General features: G+C 41.6%; 1 protein-coding gene across 1 annotated transcript; it reads left to right on the forward strand.

The window, feature by feature from the left end:
• The first annotated feature begins 7,846 nt into the window (after nt 1–7,846).
• On the forward strand, nt 7,847–12,454 carry LOC108670469 (carbonyl reductase [NADPH] 3-like). The gene is made up of 6 exons (XM_018157947.1): nt 7,847–7,984; nt 9,469–9,735; nt 9,898–10,010; nt 10,958–11,083; nt 11,420–11,612; nt 12,156–12,454. Exons 1-6 carry the CDS (start codon nt 7,961–7,963, stop codon nt 12,303–12,305), a joined length of 873 nt encoding a protein of 290 aa, XP_018013436.1. The 5' UTR covers nt 7,847–7,960; the 3' UTR covers nt 12,306–12,454.
• The last annotated feature ends 6,240 nt before the right edge of the window (nt 12,455–18,694 follow it).

The following is an 18,694-nucleotide window of genomic DNA, read 5'->3' on the forward strand; positions in this document are numbered from 1 at the left end:
TAATCCATTGTATTACACGTCGCAACTGTATTATTGAAACGGAATGCGCTTGGAGCAATGATTTTTTTTGCAAACGGTCGGTTAGTTCTGAATTATAGGAGTCTTAGGGTTTATTTTGATGAATGATTTGCCTCCGTTAACATTGTCAATGCAATTCGTACCTAAACGATTGTTGCCTACATGTACAGTAGGTAGGCAGAAGGTTAATCTTTCATCTACAGATAAATTTACCTATGCAAATGATATTCGTACTTAAAGGCCAGGGCCTATATTTTCAAAAAAGTCAAGAGATCGTAAGTTAATCAGACATTCATTGACGGCCATTTCAAGCAAAATCCACCAATCATAGACAAGAAAATAGAGCGTAAATACTTACGTTAACTTAGCGAATTTTGAAAGTATGGCCCCAGATACCGAGAGTTGAAATTTAAGACCTACAGAAACATAGAATGGTTAAAATATTTGCAACATCGAGGTAGATCCATTACAGAAAATTACTGTCGATACTTAGGTATCAGAACTGATTCGTAACTGTCGGTTTCCCGTATTCGAAGTCGAAGATATCAGTCAAGAGCTACGTTCATTTCACCACAACCATCGACCAGCTGTTATTTCTATAATTCGCGTTCTGCTGACACAAATTCTTGATTTAAAGCAAGATAAGCTTTCGAAACGGGAACAGAACGGGAGAAAATCACATTTGGACATGATATTGTACTAATATTTAGAAAATGGTTGCCAAAGCAGTAAATATTAGTCAATTTATTGAAGAAGTACACCTAACCCACCCTAAAGTTCTCAATTTCCTTAGCTGAACCAATCGCAAGACTGACTTCGGAACACACGAAGTTACGATTAAACTATCAAAATGCTCCCCGGGAGAGACGGTTGAATTTGACAAAGCTGTCGATACAGTCCCCAGAAAGGACGGTTGAATTTGACCAAGCTGATGATACAGTCCCCGGAAGGGACGGTTGAACTTGACCAAGCTGTCGAAACAGTCCCCAGAAGGGACGGTTGAATTTGACCAAGCTGATGATACAGTCCCCGGAAGGGACGGTTGAATTTGACCAAGCTGATGATACAGTCCCAGGAAGGGACGATTGAATTTGACCAAGCTGTTGATACAGTCCCCGGAAGGGACGGTTGAACTTGACCAAGCTGTTGATACAGTCCCCGGAAAGGACGGTTGAATTTGACCAAGCTGTTGATGCAGTCCCCGGAAGGGAGGGTTGAAATTGACCAAGCTGTTGAAACAGTCCCCGGTAGGGAGGGTTGAATTTGACATGCTGTTGAAACAGTGCCCGAAAAGGAGGGTTGAATTTGACCAAGCCGTTGAAACAATCCCCGGAAGGGAGGGTTGAATTTGACCAAGCTGTTGAAACAGTCCCCGGAAGGGAGGGTAGAATTTGACCAAGCTGTTGAAACAGTCCCCGGAAGGGACGGTTGAAATTGACCAAGCTGTTGAAACAGTCCTCGGAAGGGAGGGTTGAATTTGACTAAGCTGTTGATACAGTCCCAGGAAGGGACGGTTGAATTTTACCAAATTGTTGATGCAGTCCCAGGAAGGGACGGTTGAATTTTACCAAACTGTTGATGCAGTCTCCGGAAGGGACGGTTGAATTTGACTAAGCTGTTGATACAGTCCCCGGAAGGGACGGTTGAATTTGACCAAATTGTTGATGCAGTCCCAGGAAGGGACGGTTGAATTTTACCAAACTGTTGATGCAGTCCCAGGAAGGGACGGTTGAATTTTACCAAACTGTTGATGCAGTCCCCGGAAGGGACGGTTGAATTTGACGTACTAAGCTGTTGATACAGTCCCCGGAAGAGACGGTTGAATTTGACCAAGCGGTTGATACAGTCCCCGAAAGGGACGGTTAAATTTGACTGAGCGGTTGATACAGTCCTCGGAAGGGACGGTTGAATTTGACCAAGCTGTTGATACAGCCCCCGGAAGGGACGGTTGAATTTGACCAAGCGGTTGATACAGTCCCCGAAAGGGACGGTTAAATTTGACTGAGCGGTTGATACAGTCCTCGAAAGGGACGGTTGAATTTGACCAAGCTGTTGATACAGTCCCCGAAAGGGACGGTTGAATTTGACCAAGCTGTTGATACAGTCCTCGGAAGGGACGGTTGAATTTGACCCGGTTTTACACAGCAAACGAGCGGTCCAACACCTCGACGGTAAGTGTGTCACCAGCAAAGTCAGCAGTGCAGTTTGCTGCCGAGTGTGAGCTACGTTTCCACTAAATGAACCATTAGAATAAATATACTTTTAAACGCAATATCATACTTCAAAAGCCCTACTCGTATTATCCATTGATATACAACTTCAATGGAATATTTTTGTAGCCATAGCAATATCATACTTCATACGCCATAGCTTAATTATGCATTGGATTGCGACTTCATAAAATATATTTGAGCTTAGATCAGTTGGCAACACACAGCTGTGTTCATACGCTTTCATCAAATCATCAAAATACAACATGATGAACATACCTAATTTACATTCAACGCAACATAAATTTTCATGTCACATTTTAATCAGGCATTAGTAACGTCGTTTACACAAAACTAACTCTTTTCCTGCTATTTGAATAGCATTTCGAACACTAATCATCACATTTAACGACGAATGCGGATAAACGAACGTTCAATCTGAACGAAATCCCATAAAGAGATTCGTATATTTTCCCTCGCAATCACTTACGCAGTTGAGGTAGGAATAGCAGATGAAGAGTGCGTCAACATGGGCAAAAAAATGTTTTTTAGCGCGTCTACGGATATCATTCTGCGTGCCTTTTTGCATGTGTAGACTTGCGCAGCAAACCTCCTACTTAGGACAGTAAAGTGCCAACATACAATCCAGGTAATAATAGCATCGCGAATAAGACGACTCGTATGTCAGCATTGTTAGAAAAGCGCTAAACCAGGATCCCGGTAGGAATAGCATAGTGTTCACACAGTAACAGATGTTGGCCACTATGGAATTCTAGGATAGTGCATAAAGTTTCTGTCAATTCTGGGCGGATGCATGTCCATCTTCAATCTGTGATTGATTGTGCTGTCATCCACTCCAGACTGTGATTGGCTGTGTGATGGCCTTTACAAAATACTATGTGCAGTTTTTTGTGCACTGGTTAATTTAATACCTCTCTAGAATTCCATACTGGCTGTCGGCATATGCAGCAAAGGTCAGGTAGAAATAACATAAAGCGCCTCGCAAGCACAGGCCCGGGCACTGCAGTTCGCTGCTCCGGGAGTCATTGACCTCCGAGATGCATCTGGGGGCTGATATGACGTCACCAACGGCGGCCAACTCTGCAATGTTGTTTATCATATATTTTGTTTCGGTGAGAAGTTTGGCCATGTCGTGACTTTGATCGCGTTTGTAAATTTAACCATAACTTTGGGTGGCGGTGATGAGTTGCGCCATGCCGTAACTTTGGTGGCGGTGGTGAGTTGGGCCACGCCGTAACTTTGCTCGCGGTGGTGATTAGGGCAATGCCGTGTAACTTTGGTAACATGGGCCATGCGCGGTGGGCAGTTGGGCTACCCTTCTTACCACCGCGCGGTAACAAAGGATACTCAATTGAGATGAGATAGGTACTCAATTGTTTCCTAATGCTCATTCAGAATACAAAAGAGAGTTTTTGAGTACAGTAAAAAAAAAACAAGTCCGAAGATGTCACTCCACGAGGCCCCCGAGTTTGAATTCCGTCAGACTCGAGACGTATAAAAGTTAAAACCGACGTAAAATTGTGTATTACCTCGATTAAAAAAATACAATGTAGATAAATATTAAATAACTGTATCCGGATGGGAATAAAGTTGAGAAATACAGAAAAGTTTAACATGTTAAACATGACATAATGACAGATATTGGGAAACACGTCACGATCAGAACGTGATCCACACATCTCGGTCCACGGCAATTCTTCAACGATTTGGTCTTTTTAAATTTCCCTATTGTTTCAGTTAAAGTTGGATATATGACAGGGACAGTATTTGAAATGAACCTTAACAACCTTGCTTTCTTACGTAACTTACGTTCAATTGCATCACTGACGTCCATGTCGTACGTACAATTTTATATACAATTTATAAACAAACGATGTATAAACAATTAAATATGATATAAAATACAATGTATAAACAAACGATCGTATTGAACCAAGTTTACTCAAAAATTAGACACGATTAAAATTATTACATTTTAGATTAAATTTTACTATAGAACGAACAAAGTTCAGCACACATGAGAAAGGGGAATTAGTAATAGAAATTGCCACGTTTACTCAAGCATTGACCCAGGACTTATCGAGATAAGAGAACTAGGTAGGTAACAGTAACGTGAATACAGTCCGACAAATCTTTCCTAGTTCATCGTCCAAAAACGCGTGCAACACAGGTAACCGAGTTATCGAACTATTATCATGCAAACGAAGCGGAAAAAAACTCCTCCAGAACCAAAATAATTTCCAAACTATCGAGTTTTCTCTTTATGAAATTTTACGTTATGCATGGTATGAAATACCGAATGCAGAAGCCTATTCTTTTTTTTAATTCAAAATTGTGATGTGCAGTACCGTAACCACGATCTGGCAAGTCATCTCACTGATCTCAGGCGAGCAATTAAACGTTGAACTAAAGCATTTTCGTTAACCTGACACTAATCGCTAAATACTTGGACGTTCCAGTGGTATACAAGCCACTCTTCATGTCAACACCTACTGTCTTAGTCCCATAATCCAGGAAAACACATTAGCCTATTCGCATTGAACAGCACAATATTTCGATAAATTGATGTAAACTAAATGGCTTTGCATTCTAGAGGCAGAGTTCGCTGAACTCATTTTTGATAAATAGATCAACGAGGCAACACGTCGCATCGTGTAGAAAGTTCATCAACCTAGTAAGATTTTCTCTCTCAAAGCCAGTTCTGGCGACGGCCGCGCAACCCTAGCACACCTCTCATCACGAAGTCATGCGCAAAACTGAAGGCAACTTAGGCAAGAAGACATGATGCCATCTGATCTGATCAGCCATGGACAGATAGTTAGTATTGGTTACTCATGGTTTGGTCTTCAAACTACTAGTGGAACTGCAAGTGGTCCGATGAAAGTTGATTCTCTCAGCTATATATAAAAGCAAAGATCATGCAACTGCTGATCGTGTATGTAATAGTAAACTCTAGCGCACCGTTTCGTATGAGAGCTCAGAGCCAACATGCCTACCAGCTTTTAATAGTTAGCCCATGCGGCGCAACGTTCATTTCTCTTTACTAAATTATTTAAAACCTTTGAGGAAATGCTTAACTTCATAGTGGTAGCAGGTGTGTAATAAAATCTCGTAAAATTCAAATGATTCACTTCGTGTGCAAGAAAGGCCTGAATCGATGGTAAATAGTCGATAAAATGAACGAAACCTCATAAATATTGAGAAAAGAAATTTGAAATCGTTTTAGCATGTTTAAATTAAATTGTATTTGATCCTTTCTCTATCTGAATTTTTATAATAATGAATGAAAATTAATTTTGATTGCCGCATTATGCGTTGGTCAGTGATAGAAGGAAGTGTAAATATCAATATTTTTATTCAACTTTTCCTTGCCCACGCCGACTAAAGTCCTATTCGTCGTAATGCTACTCCTACCTAAAGAGGAAGTTAGACCATTACTCAAATAAAGAAAAATTCCCGCTAGATTTACCGATGTTATTGTTAGCTTAATAGTGTAACCTTAGTTTACTCGTTCGCTCCATGCTATCCATAATAATTATCATACGAATTTCAATAAATCCTATCGGAGTTCATATTGTTCTATTTTTCGTAATATTATTCTTGTATGATTACCTTATTATTTACAAATATAGGCGTAGGCACTAAATAGAACTTGGATGATAACATTTACAGCTAATGAAAAATGAACAACTTAACATAATTTCACAACACATAGGATGTGGAATGCAGAATAAGGCTGACATTCGAACAGAGAAGACTTCTATCAGTCAAAGTCATGCTGTGGAACAGCCTCATCTCCAATCGCATCCGCTGCTTGATAAAGAATTGTTTTAAACGCACGAGATCCTCACCTTATGTAAATCATTGATAATAACAATAATGGTAGAAAATATTCTTATTATTATTATTATTATTATTATAGCTATTATTAATAAATATAATAATAGCAATAACGATAGTTATAATAACAATAAAAATAATAGTGAGAAGAACAGTTTCAGCGTTTTAATGGCCGTAGGCCTGTCGCCGATTCTTAACATTGCAGAATATTCACAGCTTGTTTGGGTCACTAACAAGCACCTCACCTTTCCAAATTTTGCTTCTCTTGGCCGCCCGGCGCCCGGCCTTCTCGCTGATTCTGATTTCTGACCAGAAACTGTGGCCCAAAACTGTGATCGAACCCGCAACTCTCTTGGTATCCGCCTCTCTCGTTTTGAACGCCCTGTCAAATCCACTCCATCTGCCGCCTGCCTCTTGCACCAATCTTGGTACTGACGAGTGACCTCGCAATTATCTATGCGCTTATCTTCAATCGGGCTCGCCAAGCTCCCGCGTATCCACGTTAGCCGCGTTGCTACGCCGCCATCTTTGTATCATACTGGCGCCTCCGCTTACTCTCTCGTTCCTACACATTTAGACGTTTTCGTAGCCATGGAGATAGAAAGAACAAAGTAGAAAGGATTAGGCTGCTGTCAATAACTCTTCCCTTCAGTGAGAGACCGATATTTAAGAAAATTGTTCAACATTAACGATGTTGATGCCAACGAAGTACCGGCAGAGCCGTGATGTACAGATTTTGCAGGCCTGCCTCCCGTTTAACACGGTGATTTACTAAACTATTTGGTGTTTGGTGGTCAGCCAATACACCTCGCAAGAATTCAAGGCATACAAGACGCTTGAAGCGCACAAACAATTTGTGGATAGATGGGTACAGGTGATGGAGAAACGAAACTTCAACGAATCAAGAAAGGCGATGTACTTGGTAGAATTAGTTTGGTAGTACAACTGGACGAAGATAATGATGCTGATGAATGAAACCTTCTAAGAATTGAAAATGAAATTCCTTTTCACCTTTTTGAACAGGAAAAGGATAGAAATTTATCAATGCTTACCAGGTAACTAGGGTTCGGACGGTTCATATAGTAATACCGATCCCGATATTGGACGCGCTCATGTGACACCTCAGACCACAGAACTGACCAACAACACACCAATTCACCAGAAACCTCGACATTTTGCAAAACCAATTTATATTGAAATTGAAAGGCAATGCGAAGAACTCGAAATATTTGATGTTATAGAACAAAGCGAATCATTTTAATCTGCCAACAAACCAGCCAACTGCAACAACACAATCATCGCTGCAGGATAATGGATCTTAACAATGTTATCTGATCTGTAAATATTATTACGTTTTATTCTTACTTATGTACCTTATCTAAAGGCAAGTAACAGATTTTGTCCCTGGAAAATGTATAGTATCGTATATAATAAATATTCATGGCTGGTAAACTGATATACGATACGTATATCAGTAGGAGCCATAAACTGATACGATATACACGGCATTCACGGCTAGTAAACTGAATAAACGCATTCCATTGTATAGTTTTCTGTTTAAATGGCCGTGAGAACGACTGGTACATCCTACAACGGTGCAGTAGCGTCCCATCTTCAAGCAAAAACTTCAAAAAGAGACGATCGCAGTAGATTTAACACGTAGGCGAAAGCTAGACCCTGCTACAAATATGGCGGCCGATCCCACAATGCATCTGGCAATTCGGTGCCGTGACGTCATCCTTTCGAGCCCGATAGATCGCATTGCAATGATTGTTGCGCTGCTCCGGTTGCTCGGCAAAGCTGCATCAGTCTGGACACGGATATCGAGCAAGAATAATTTCGTTGACGAGTTACCCGAATAGTATAGTGCAATGTCAACTCCAAGAATTTTCGTGGTGAGCTAAGTTGTATTTCCTATTATTATCATATAGTGATGTGAGTATGTGACTGTTGTCGACTTGTCGTCATGGTTCAACCATGGTTGTCGGCGCTAACGAATAGTAGGCCAGCTGTTGCAGGATGCGGCCTGTCGCCGATCCTTGTGCTTTTCGTGACTTTTTCACACGAGATCTAAAAACAGGTCCTATGACCGGATATTTTCCAAACTTACGATAGTTTGAAATAGCTACTAGACTTCCATCGGGCTCGATAAAGTGCTAGGCATTTTCAGTTTGAAAAAAGTGAATCACTATTATTATCGCGCTCAGCTGACTGCTTCCAGTCTCCGGAATTATTTCGTGCCTCGCTTATCCTGCGTGAAGGGCGAAGCCATTATTGTAGTATTAGTGATCTTTACACAGGGCAAAATCTGAAATATAGCAATAATAAACAATTTGAATTTCCTCTTGATTTCCTTCTCCTTGCTGTTTATAGTCTCCCTTTCTTCCTCTTTTCTACTAACAAATGAATACCTATGTGATGCGTGGCTGATGGCCGTTGCAAAGGCCTGACTCTGAAATGTCGTTCTTCTCTTCAGACTCAGAGTCACCATGCCCCAAATCCAAGGGATGTAACAATGGGTGAGATTGACCTTTAGCTTAGATTTTTTTATGTCGTTCATGGGATAGGTGGGTTTTCGACCAATTTAATGGAATGGGCTAGTGGCTACTCTGTGGCAGTGTAATCCTAGCTGGAAAATTATGCAGAAGCCACCAATGAATTGGACAAAAACACTCATAAATATGGCCAATTCCAACTGCCATGAGGCCTTTCTTCTGGAAAGGCCCTCTTTGTCACAGTGTCACCCAATTAGGAATAATGGGCAGAATTTTCCTGAAATTTTTAAAAAAAAAAACCGTTTCATTGGTATTTTTTTAATATAGCTATGAGCAAAAATTTCAAAATTTTTGTGATTTTCAATGAAGAAATTAGTCAATTGCCCTAGGAAGTAGTAACAAGTAAAATGGGCTTGGACTGAGACTGAGTGAAAGGGCATTTTTTTCTCATTCATACTTCGTAGCATAGCGCCGATGATAGCGGTACTAGTGAAGTTGGCACTGAAGAATAGGCCTGATGGTGAATTATTGGTGATGTGGCCTGTTGCTGATTCTTGTACCGTACCTACTACTTTTTGTGAATTGTCCATAGGAGATTATTTTACAGGATGATTTATCACTTCTAAATAATGCAAACCTCAGTATTGAACAATTTATTGTTTATAGTTAATTACAAAATTTCATTTTGGTTTTTTTCAATAGAAAATTGAAAAATTGCTCAAAGAAAGATGTTCAAATGTCATTGCTCCCAAATTTTATTGCTGTTTTGATTTGAAGAATTTAAAATTTTCCTAAAATAGATTGAAGTTTGAATATTATTCACTTGTGTTGAATATGGATTCTTGCACTTGCTTACTAGTTCATACCCAAATTTCTCTGTTCAGGTCACTGGTGCCAATAAAGGCATAGGCCTGGCCACTGTCAAGGCTCTGTGTGAAGCAGTTGGCAGCGAGTCCATTGTCTACCTGACAGCTCGCAGTGTTGAGCGAGGCACCAAGGCAGTGCAGGACCTTGCCAAGTCTGGTCTCAAGCCTCGATTTCATCCCGTTGATGTTGATGATGCCTCCAGCATTGAAACTTTTGCCACATTTCTCAAGAAGGAACATGGCGGTCTTGATGTTCTTGTCAACAATGCTGCTATTGCATACAGGGTAAGTCATGTATCACAGAATTTCAAATGTAATTTCAACTCAATTTATATATAGCTAATTTTATTAAAGCTAATGAGTGATAATTGTTTACTGATTTTTAAGCAGAGTGTATTGGCAACACCCTCTTTCTATGTGTGGATTGAAGCTTCACATTCTGTACAGGATGATGCTCCTGAACCAATTGAGGTGCAGGCCGAGCACACTGTGCGAGTCAACTACTTTGGGCTGCGAGCTGTTTGCAATGCTCTCTTCCCTCTCCTCCGGCCCCATGCTCGGTTTGTGATTCTTTGAAATTTGGACTTGGTAATAATTTAAGTATTAAGATTTGCAGGTGTTGGCATTGAGCAATAGGAACTTAATGACATTGGATGATAAGCATAAGTTATGCCAGTGATAAATTCTTGCTGCATCACTGATTCCATAAATGCATGAACTTGATTACTACCTATTCTATCAGCTTCAAGGTACCTATTTCTTTTCTACAGGATAAAAATGTAATCAAGTTGTTATATAGTAGAAATAAAACTACTGTACAGTTTTATTTCAAATCTGTAATTGAATTAAAATTATTTTTATTAATTATTAATTATCTACGTACTTGGTAAAACTACTGATGTTTTTAATTAGTACTAATAGGAAAAATATTTTTAACATGAAATAACAAAATTAGTAAAAAGAGTAGATTTGGCTTTTACTTTTGTTATGATTTGTTATGAATAAGTTTTGATCATTTATTACCCTCAGCCCTGGCTTGTATCATTTTGTAAACATGCAATTATTCTTAATTTATGTGCTCCTCGTTTTTCAGTTGATTAATTTTGTCATGTTCATATCCAGCTGTATGTATTTTCCCTCAAGTCAAAATTCAAGCTCAAAACCTTAAACAAATTTAAGCTTTAGATCAAGTTATCCTCGGACGATCCAAATTTAACCGGAGAATACAAACCAACCTGGTAACACTACCAAAAACCCTTGTCAATATATCTTTAAATATTTTATTAATATCAATTTGTGCTACAAACCACGTTGTAAGCTTGTGTCTTACGGTACTAATAATCATTTGATGTAGGCATTCAGTGGAGAACATACCTAGCCAATTTTTAGAACATTCTTGAATCATTTCTCTTGGTGAGAAATTATTTTTAAGTGACCTTTGAAAATAATGTCATTTTATTTCGCTGTTAAATGTTTTGGAAATAATTTTATCAATTAAAATCAACAGTGTGGTGAATGTGTCATCGGCTGTTGGGCATCTCTCTTGGGTGAACGGTGAGGAACTCCGCCGGCAACTTGCTGACCCGGCGCTCACGGTGGAACAACTTGACAACATCATGCGCGACTTTGTCAAGTGGGTTGAAGAAATCAAGAAATTATTGCAATAATTATATAAACACCCCTAGATGTGGGATGTATTGGGGTGATGTTTAAACACCTCTGACGATAGAGGTATTAGAGTAATATTTAAAACTCCCCTAAGATGTGGGAGGTATTGGGGTAATGCTTAAACACCCCCAGATGTGGAAGGTATTGAGGACTTGAGGTACCGTAATGTTCAAACACCCCCGGATGTGGATGTAATAGTTATGATATCTACCCACCTACATAACCTCACCTTGCCCTATAATGCTGACATTGCTAGGTTGCATAAGTTTGCATTGCGTCATTGTAGACCTTTCCAATGCAGAGCTGTTGCTGAGAATAAGCACGTGCAGCTGGGATGGCGGGACGTGAAATATAGACCTTACATGGCCAGCAAGGTGGGGGTGTCTGCGCTGACCAGGATCCAGCAGCGCATGCTGGACCAAGACCCGCGGGAGGACATCGTTGTCAACCACTGCCATCCTGGCTATGTCAAGACAGACATGACAGCGAACACGGTACATCAAGCAATTTTTTGTAGTTAAATAACTTTTTATTGATGTTTGTTTACTGTTTGGCAGAAAACGTTTTGCTTATTGTGCTTTATTTGAACGTGTACCCAATTGAATCGTGTACATAATTGAAACCTGTGCATAATTGAAACGGGTACCTAGTTAACTTGGGCATATACATACCTAAATGAAATGGGTACCTAATTGAATCATTGAATCATGTTTTTAATTAAAACGTGTACTGAATTGAAACAGGTATGTACCTAATTAAAACGGGCACCTAATGGAATAATTGAATCGCGTTTCTAATTGAAATGTGTACTTTAATGAACTGTGTACATAAAAGCAATGAAACCTCGTCAAGACCTTTATATTGCACATCAGAATACCTATCCTTGGGTAACTCATTTATCTGTATATATTATACCTACATACATTTATCTGTCAATAAATAAGTTTATCTTTCTGTACTGATTTAAAAACAGTTATAATTGTGTCAATGACCTGTATCGTTTGAATTCCCCCTAATATTGTGTCTTGGAATGTCAGGGAGTATTCACCGCCGAGCGGGGGGCAGTGTGCCCCACATACCTAGCCCTGCTGCCCCCCAACGTGGCCTCTCCCCGTGGGGAGTACGTCTGGCATGACAAGATGGTCCTCGACTGGGTGAACGCAGACCTGCCTCATCCCGGCTACTGAGCCCTCGCTACATGTGCTCCTTGGAGTGTGGGATGCCGTGACATGTTGGACGACGTGTGTGTCTTAGAGTGTGGGATGCCGTGACATGTTGGACGACGTGTGTGTCTTAGAGTGTGGGATGCCGTGACATGTTGTACGACGTGTGTGTCTTATAGCTGTCTCTTATACACATCTAGATGTGTATAAGAGACAGGNGTTCAATGATTTAGAGTGCAGTGTATCATTTCACTATACTGTGTTTCGCGAATGCGCTTTTAATCCAAATTTGTACTCGATCTCATTGTTTAATGTGGCTTTATATTATCGGGCTGACCTTTGTAACCTTAACCAACCCTGTGAACTGATACATTCCCGCTCTGCAACATCAACCCGCCATCACAGAACTGTTCACCGTGCTCACTGTACTTTACCTCACTCATACTTAGCGGAACTAACTAAACCTGCTGCTCTGTTATGTCCGCACCAGGTATCACACTTCGTGTATGAATTCCATTTAATACATTCCACTAAAATTTGCTCGTCGATGAACGACTTCTCTACTAGCGCACTCTTTGACAGCTCCTCTACCTGAGTTACGATTACCCGATTGTTTTCGGCAATTCTTCCTATTGTGATAATCCGACTGTGATTAGTGTGGCCAAACCATGTTCTGCAGTGTTGTTTACTTGTTACTCTTTGTATTTAAAATGAGGTAGATATAAAGGTTATGTAAATGTTACTATTTTTATTTGTTAATTTTATAAAGTGAACATGTTCTGTAGTTTGTCTGTTGATGATTTTTTTTCGGTCATTGACTATGTGGGAAGTTATATCATTCAAGTTTAATAATAGACACGGGAATTTCAAGTTGCATTGATTCTTCGATCTTTGCCCTATACGTAGTCATGTATGTTTGGAATATTAAAATGAATAAAATTTTAATTTTGCAATTATACTCTATCCTCGTCTTAACTTCCCCTCAGGGGGGACTTCTGACGCGTGTCTGTGCTCGTCAGAAGTCCTATGGGATTTCGCGCTCCTAGGGTGATTGTTCCTGAGCGCCCCACCGCTGAGCTTGCGGTGTCTGACTGCAGGTATCGGTTGTGGGGTTAAGTTATTATGTAGGTAGGATTCTTTACATTTCCCTTCTCTGTCTCTCTCGTGCGGGCGGCCGACGTCCCGTGAAAGCGACCTCTTGTTCGAGTGTCTTCGTTTCTGTTGCTTTTCACCTGTCCCTCCTTGTCATTTCGTCTCTTTCAGATGCTAACGCTGCTTCTTTCGAGCCAGCTTCAGCGGGCTGGACAATTGAAACCTTCCGCCCTTTGTGGGCGATGATTAATTTGAGATTTTGAATAATTGAGACCTTCCGCCTCGCTGGCGATGCAACATTTTGACCTCCGGTGCGAAGTAGCTTGATAGGCTAGCATACTATCTATAATACTACTACCGGTGCGTATAATACTACTACCGGTACTACTAATACTACCGGTGCGAAGCGCTGGCATACTATAATACTACTAATACTCGTCTTAACTCAGTGTCGAGATGCGCATTCCCCAGGGCAATCATTCGAAATATATTCAAATTTGAGGCCGTAGGGCATCTTGGATTTTTCGGTTATCTGCAATTGAAAACACAAGTTTGTTGGAAGTCATATATAGAACTAACTGCTTTGTCTCGTCTTAGTCATTTATCATCAGAGCTATTCCTGTATTTATAAAAGTTATTAATAATAAAGATATTATACGGGAATTATATATGTAAAATATATATTAAATATACATATTTTTGAGATAGTATATATTATTCTCGTATATAATAATAATCATGATAATAATGGATCGCCACTGACTATCGCTCATTTGGGCCAGATGATGCAAGATGCTGTTGCTTGCTTCTCGTCGCTGGTAGCGGTGCAGGGGCGGACGATCAGGGATTGTGCCCATTAATACGCCCGGTCGTCTCTTGAAGGTCCCCATGATGAATTAACCTACTCTTAGATTCTTGATAGGACGTTAAATATTCCTCCTGCCACGGAAAGAAATCCTTCCAGCAGGGGTTGAAATCTGACCGCGGGTCTGTTACGTATATAGTGGGGAATCTTGCTCAGTCTAGACTCCCCCTTCTCTCGTTATGGTATGTTTCAATCCTGAAGGTCTCCTCTAAAAGTTTGGAGCCATTCCGGTTATTATTTTCCATGTGTTCAGAATGACATACCTCTCACGTCTCCTGCATTGAGTGCAGACCCATGCACACTAACCTCTCCCAGTAGTTCAACTCCTCTACCCCTATTATCCTGGAAATAAAGGTTTGCTGGACCCCTTCCAGTTGCCGCTCTGCGCCGATTGTGAACAAGATCCAGATCTAGCAGCAGTATTCAAGGAAAGGTATCACAAGGGCTCTGAAGAGTGCTGATCTTCGGCCCCGCTTCTCTTGTTCTCCGCCAGATCCACCCCCTATCTGCCGCCTGACTGCCGCTCCGATGTAGGTACTCTAAACTGTAACCACTGGGCCATCCTGCCAAAACCCTTTACATACTTCATTTTTAATATGACAATTCAGACCAGCACACTGGGAGAATTATAGCTCATATGACTTCGGTTCGTATGACACACAATGTCCCAAGGCGTTATAAGTAAATCGCCTGCTGCAATATTATATTCATTTTGTGAAGTTCGGCGCCATGATCGCATCAGGACGGACGAGTTACCCCGCTGTTATCTATGAGCTTACCGTCAATACATCGCACTGTTTCGCTACTGCCGGCAAAACTGCATCACTGCTAGGTCATTCTGAACACTGACTTCGAGCAAGCATAATTTCGTTGACGAGTTGCCCGAATAGTATAGTCAATAGTGCAATGTCAACTCCAAGAATTTTCGTGGTAAGCTAAGTCGTATTTCTTATTATTAGCAAATTTTATCTTAGGATATTTGAGTCTTGTAGCGCTTCAGATTGGAATTAATTAGTCTAGTCACTCTATGTTTTACAGTTCAAGCGTAATGGTTATAAATCCCTGTATTCCAAATTCCAATCCCATTATACATCGGAAGGTGAGCATTAGCGTACGGGAGGAGAACAAGGGGTAAAATTGGCCGTCGGGTACGCCCAATCCCTGTTGAGCGGTGACCGATCATGTGAGATAGCAAACTTTAGTGAGTTTTGTTTTATAAGTCTGCTTATATTTTTTGCAACTGAGGAAATTACCTATATAGCACTATAACATATACTAGGCTTGGATGGCTGAATAGATAAACTTGAAAATTACTATACACAAGCATAGCTTATACAAGGTCCCAGAAGGATTACTAGAATTTGAAATAAGAACCAACACCAGGGGCCACGGCTATAAACTAAAAAAACTGCGTTGTAACACATCCATGCAACAATATTTCTTCTCGCTTCGAGTCACCGACATGTGGAACAGCCTCCCTGATAGCATCGTTGACGCTCCGAGTATGAACACCTTCCTTATCGAACCCGGTGGAAGTCTAGTAGCTACTTCAAACTATCGTCAGTCATGAAAAGATCCGGTCAAATGACACGATTTTAGATCTTCTATGAACAAGGCACGAAAAGGAAAAGAATCGGCGACAGGCCACATCAGGCCTACACTTCAGCGCCGACATCACTATGTTATGCTATGTTAAGAACAGACTAGACTAGACGAAGCTGTGCAGGAGCTGTTGAAAACTGCTGTCATTCATTTTATTTTAAGCAATGAGTGATCACAATGTTCTCCTTGTCCAAACTTGAATTAATTTCCGACGGTATTGTCTCCATTGACGTGCTTACCTGTGCCCACTTAATTTCGCCATATAGAGGTTATCCCGCAACCTCGAGATTTCAGCCCTGGCAGCCGGCCCTGCCGGCCCAGTTCATCACCAACTATCACCGCATGACGATCTCCTCTACACTCTACTGCAACGCATGTACGGATCGCTCTGTATCTGTGTATTTGGATCTTCGCGTAAGGATGGAGAGCGGCTAGTCCCTCGGTCAACTCCGTCAGCGAGGTGGCACTCCATGGAGCCGCTGGCACCCGACGGCGCGCAGGAGGCCGACTACGTTGACTGCTGCTGTCTGCGTCGTCTGTGGAACTCGATGCAAGTCTACTGCGGTAGAGGTGGGTCGCATTGCACGGATTTGGAGTGCCATGCCGGTCGGCACTCTACTTTCAGTTAATTTAGTCAACCCACACATTGTGGTCATTAATGCTTGTCCCACTCGTGAACTGTAAAAGTGAATGTTCTGCGTTATATCACATAAATGATTAATTTATATATAGCTTCCAGAACTATGTTCCTGGCATTATTCTTCAGTTAACTAAGATCAATGCCAATATTCTACAATCTATATTCATTAATTGCAGGCATTCACTTCTTTTTATTTTTTTAAAGGCCTCCCACACTCACCATTCCAACAAAAAGGTAATTAATTTAATTAATTAAAAACAGGGAATGATCAGGGCCCCGACCTTAACGCCTCTGATGGTGGCCTACACCGACTCCGAGGGTCACTGAGCTGTGACGCGAGCGAGGAGCGGGCCCCATTCACTTCTTGTTAACCGCGTGCGGTGCAGCGGCAGCGCTCCAACACTCTTGACGTTCTCGGGAAGTTTGCCGCTGCTTCGGGGTGCGATTGAGGCGACGCAGCTCGAAACCATCACGATCAATATAATTAACTTTAATTCGTTGTCGTGCGTTTCTTTCCACCCCCCACTCGATTGCGTTTTCAAGAGGAGCATATGTTCAGTCTTAAATGCCTAGCAAATTACGGACCAGGCAATAAGTCCAGAAGCTATCTCAATCAATCGTCAGTTATGGAAATATCGGGTTCCAAAGGCCGGATCCCTTGTGAATCAAGTCGCGAAAAATTCAAGAATTGGCAATAGGCCATGGGCCTATTTCTTCAGTGCCGACACTTCTATTCTAATACCATTCCTATTTATCAATTGACCCTGAGTCCCTCTGTCCCTGGACCCAGCCTCCAGGGCCAGGAATGAACAGGCTGCAAAGCAACAGCGGGCAGCAGCCAATCCTCTTTGGTCGGCTGCGCCTCATCAGCAGTTAAAACGCCAATTAGTAAACACAGGTAGCCTTCATCTTTCATTATTTTGTTTGAACTTGTGGTTGTGGGAGAAACATATTCAGTCGGCTCAAGTTGCCTCTGAGGCGTGTTTGGTCGTGTATAGAGATTTGCAATCGGCATTTGATAAGGTCTGGGTAGATGGTCTGCTTTATAAGTTGGCAATTGCTGGAATTGGTGGTGCAATGGCACGTTGGCTGCATGCCTATTTGACATCTCGCACTGCTCGCGTGAGAGTCAATGGAGTTCTGTCGGACCCCCTGCCATTATCTGCGGGGGTGCCTCAGGGTGCTGTTCTAAGCCCATTGCTATTCAAACTCATGCTGATGGATGTCCATCAGCTTGATGGAGTCAACGTGCTATTATATGCTGATGACATAACAGTGTGTGTCCGGGGCGCAACAATGGGGGCAGCCAAGTCTCTCGCACAGCAATACTTGAACATATTTAGGGCATACTGTACAACTTGGGGGTTAGTAGTAAATGCACAAAAAAACTCTTCCAATATTTTACTTTTAAGCGTGTGAATGTCCCAGTTTTGAGATATGGTCAACCACCATTTAGATATGAACGACAGCATAAGTTATTAGGAATGATATTGGATGCTCTTAGCTTCAAGTGGGGGCCGCATTTGTGCCATCTTCGCACATGTGATTGGCCGTATGGACTTGCTTAAACACTTGGCATCACCTAACTGGGGGTGCTAGTTGTCGATTCCTCCGTCTATTTTACTGTGCCTAAATCAAGGCTAAGATAGACTATGGGTGTGTTCTTTATCAGACTGCATCCTCTGCACAATTATCAAAATTATTCATACTTCAAAATGCTTGTCTGAGACTTGTCCTAGGCGCTCGTTGTACTACACCAGACATCTCACTTGGAATTGAGGCCCATGTTCCCCCATTGGCCCTGAGACGGCAATACTTGACTGCTAGTACATATATAAGGCTGCAGTATCGTCCGGCTGGGGATCATACCACAGCAGCTGTATATGGCGGACTGGCGGTGCTACATCAGTGCTCAGCCGGGTCCCTCAGCTGCTCACTGACCTGGGGCTCGCGGTTTGTTATCGCCAGCCTCTACCAGCATTTGATTCGGTCCCCCCTCGGATTTGTGTGGCTCATCTTATTTGTCTTGATTTCCGCTTTGTCTCTGTCTTGACTGATTCGACTGTTTCTTCTGTTCACGTTAGGGAACATTACCCTGGGTACAAGGCAATCTACTGTGATGGGTCGCGATTGACATTTGACGGACAATCCATCTACAGCCTGTGGTTTATATATACCATCAAAAGCAAGGGCAGTTGCAAGGAGGCTTAACCC

The sequence above is a fragment of the Hyalella azteca genome, unplaced genomic scaffold (assembly GCF_000764305.2).
Source record: "Hyalella azteca isolate HAZT.00-mixed unplaced genomic scaffold, Hazt_2.0.2 contig1310, whole genome shotgun sequence".
Lineage (NCBI taxonomy): Eukaryota > Metazoa > Arthropoda > Malacostraca > Amphipoda > Hyalellidae > Hyalella > Hyalella azteca.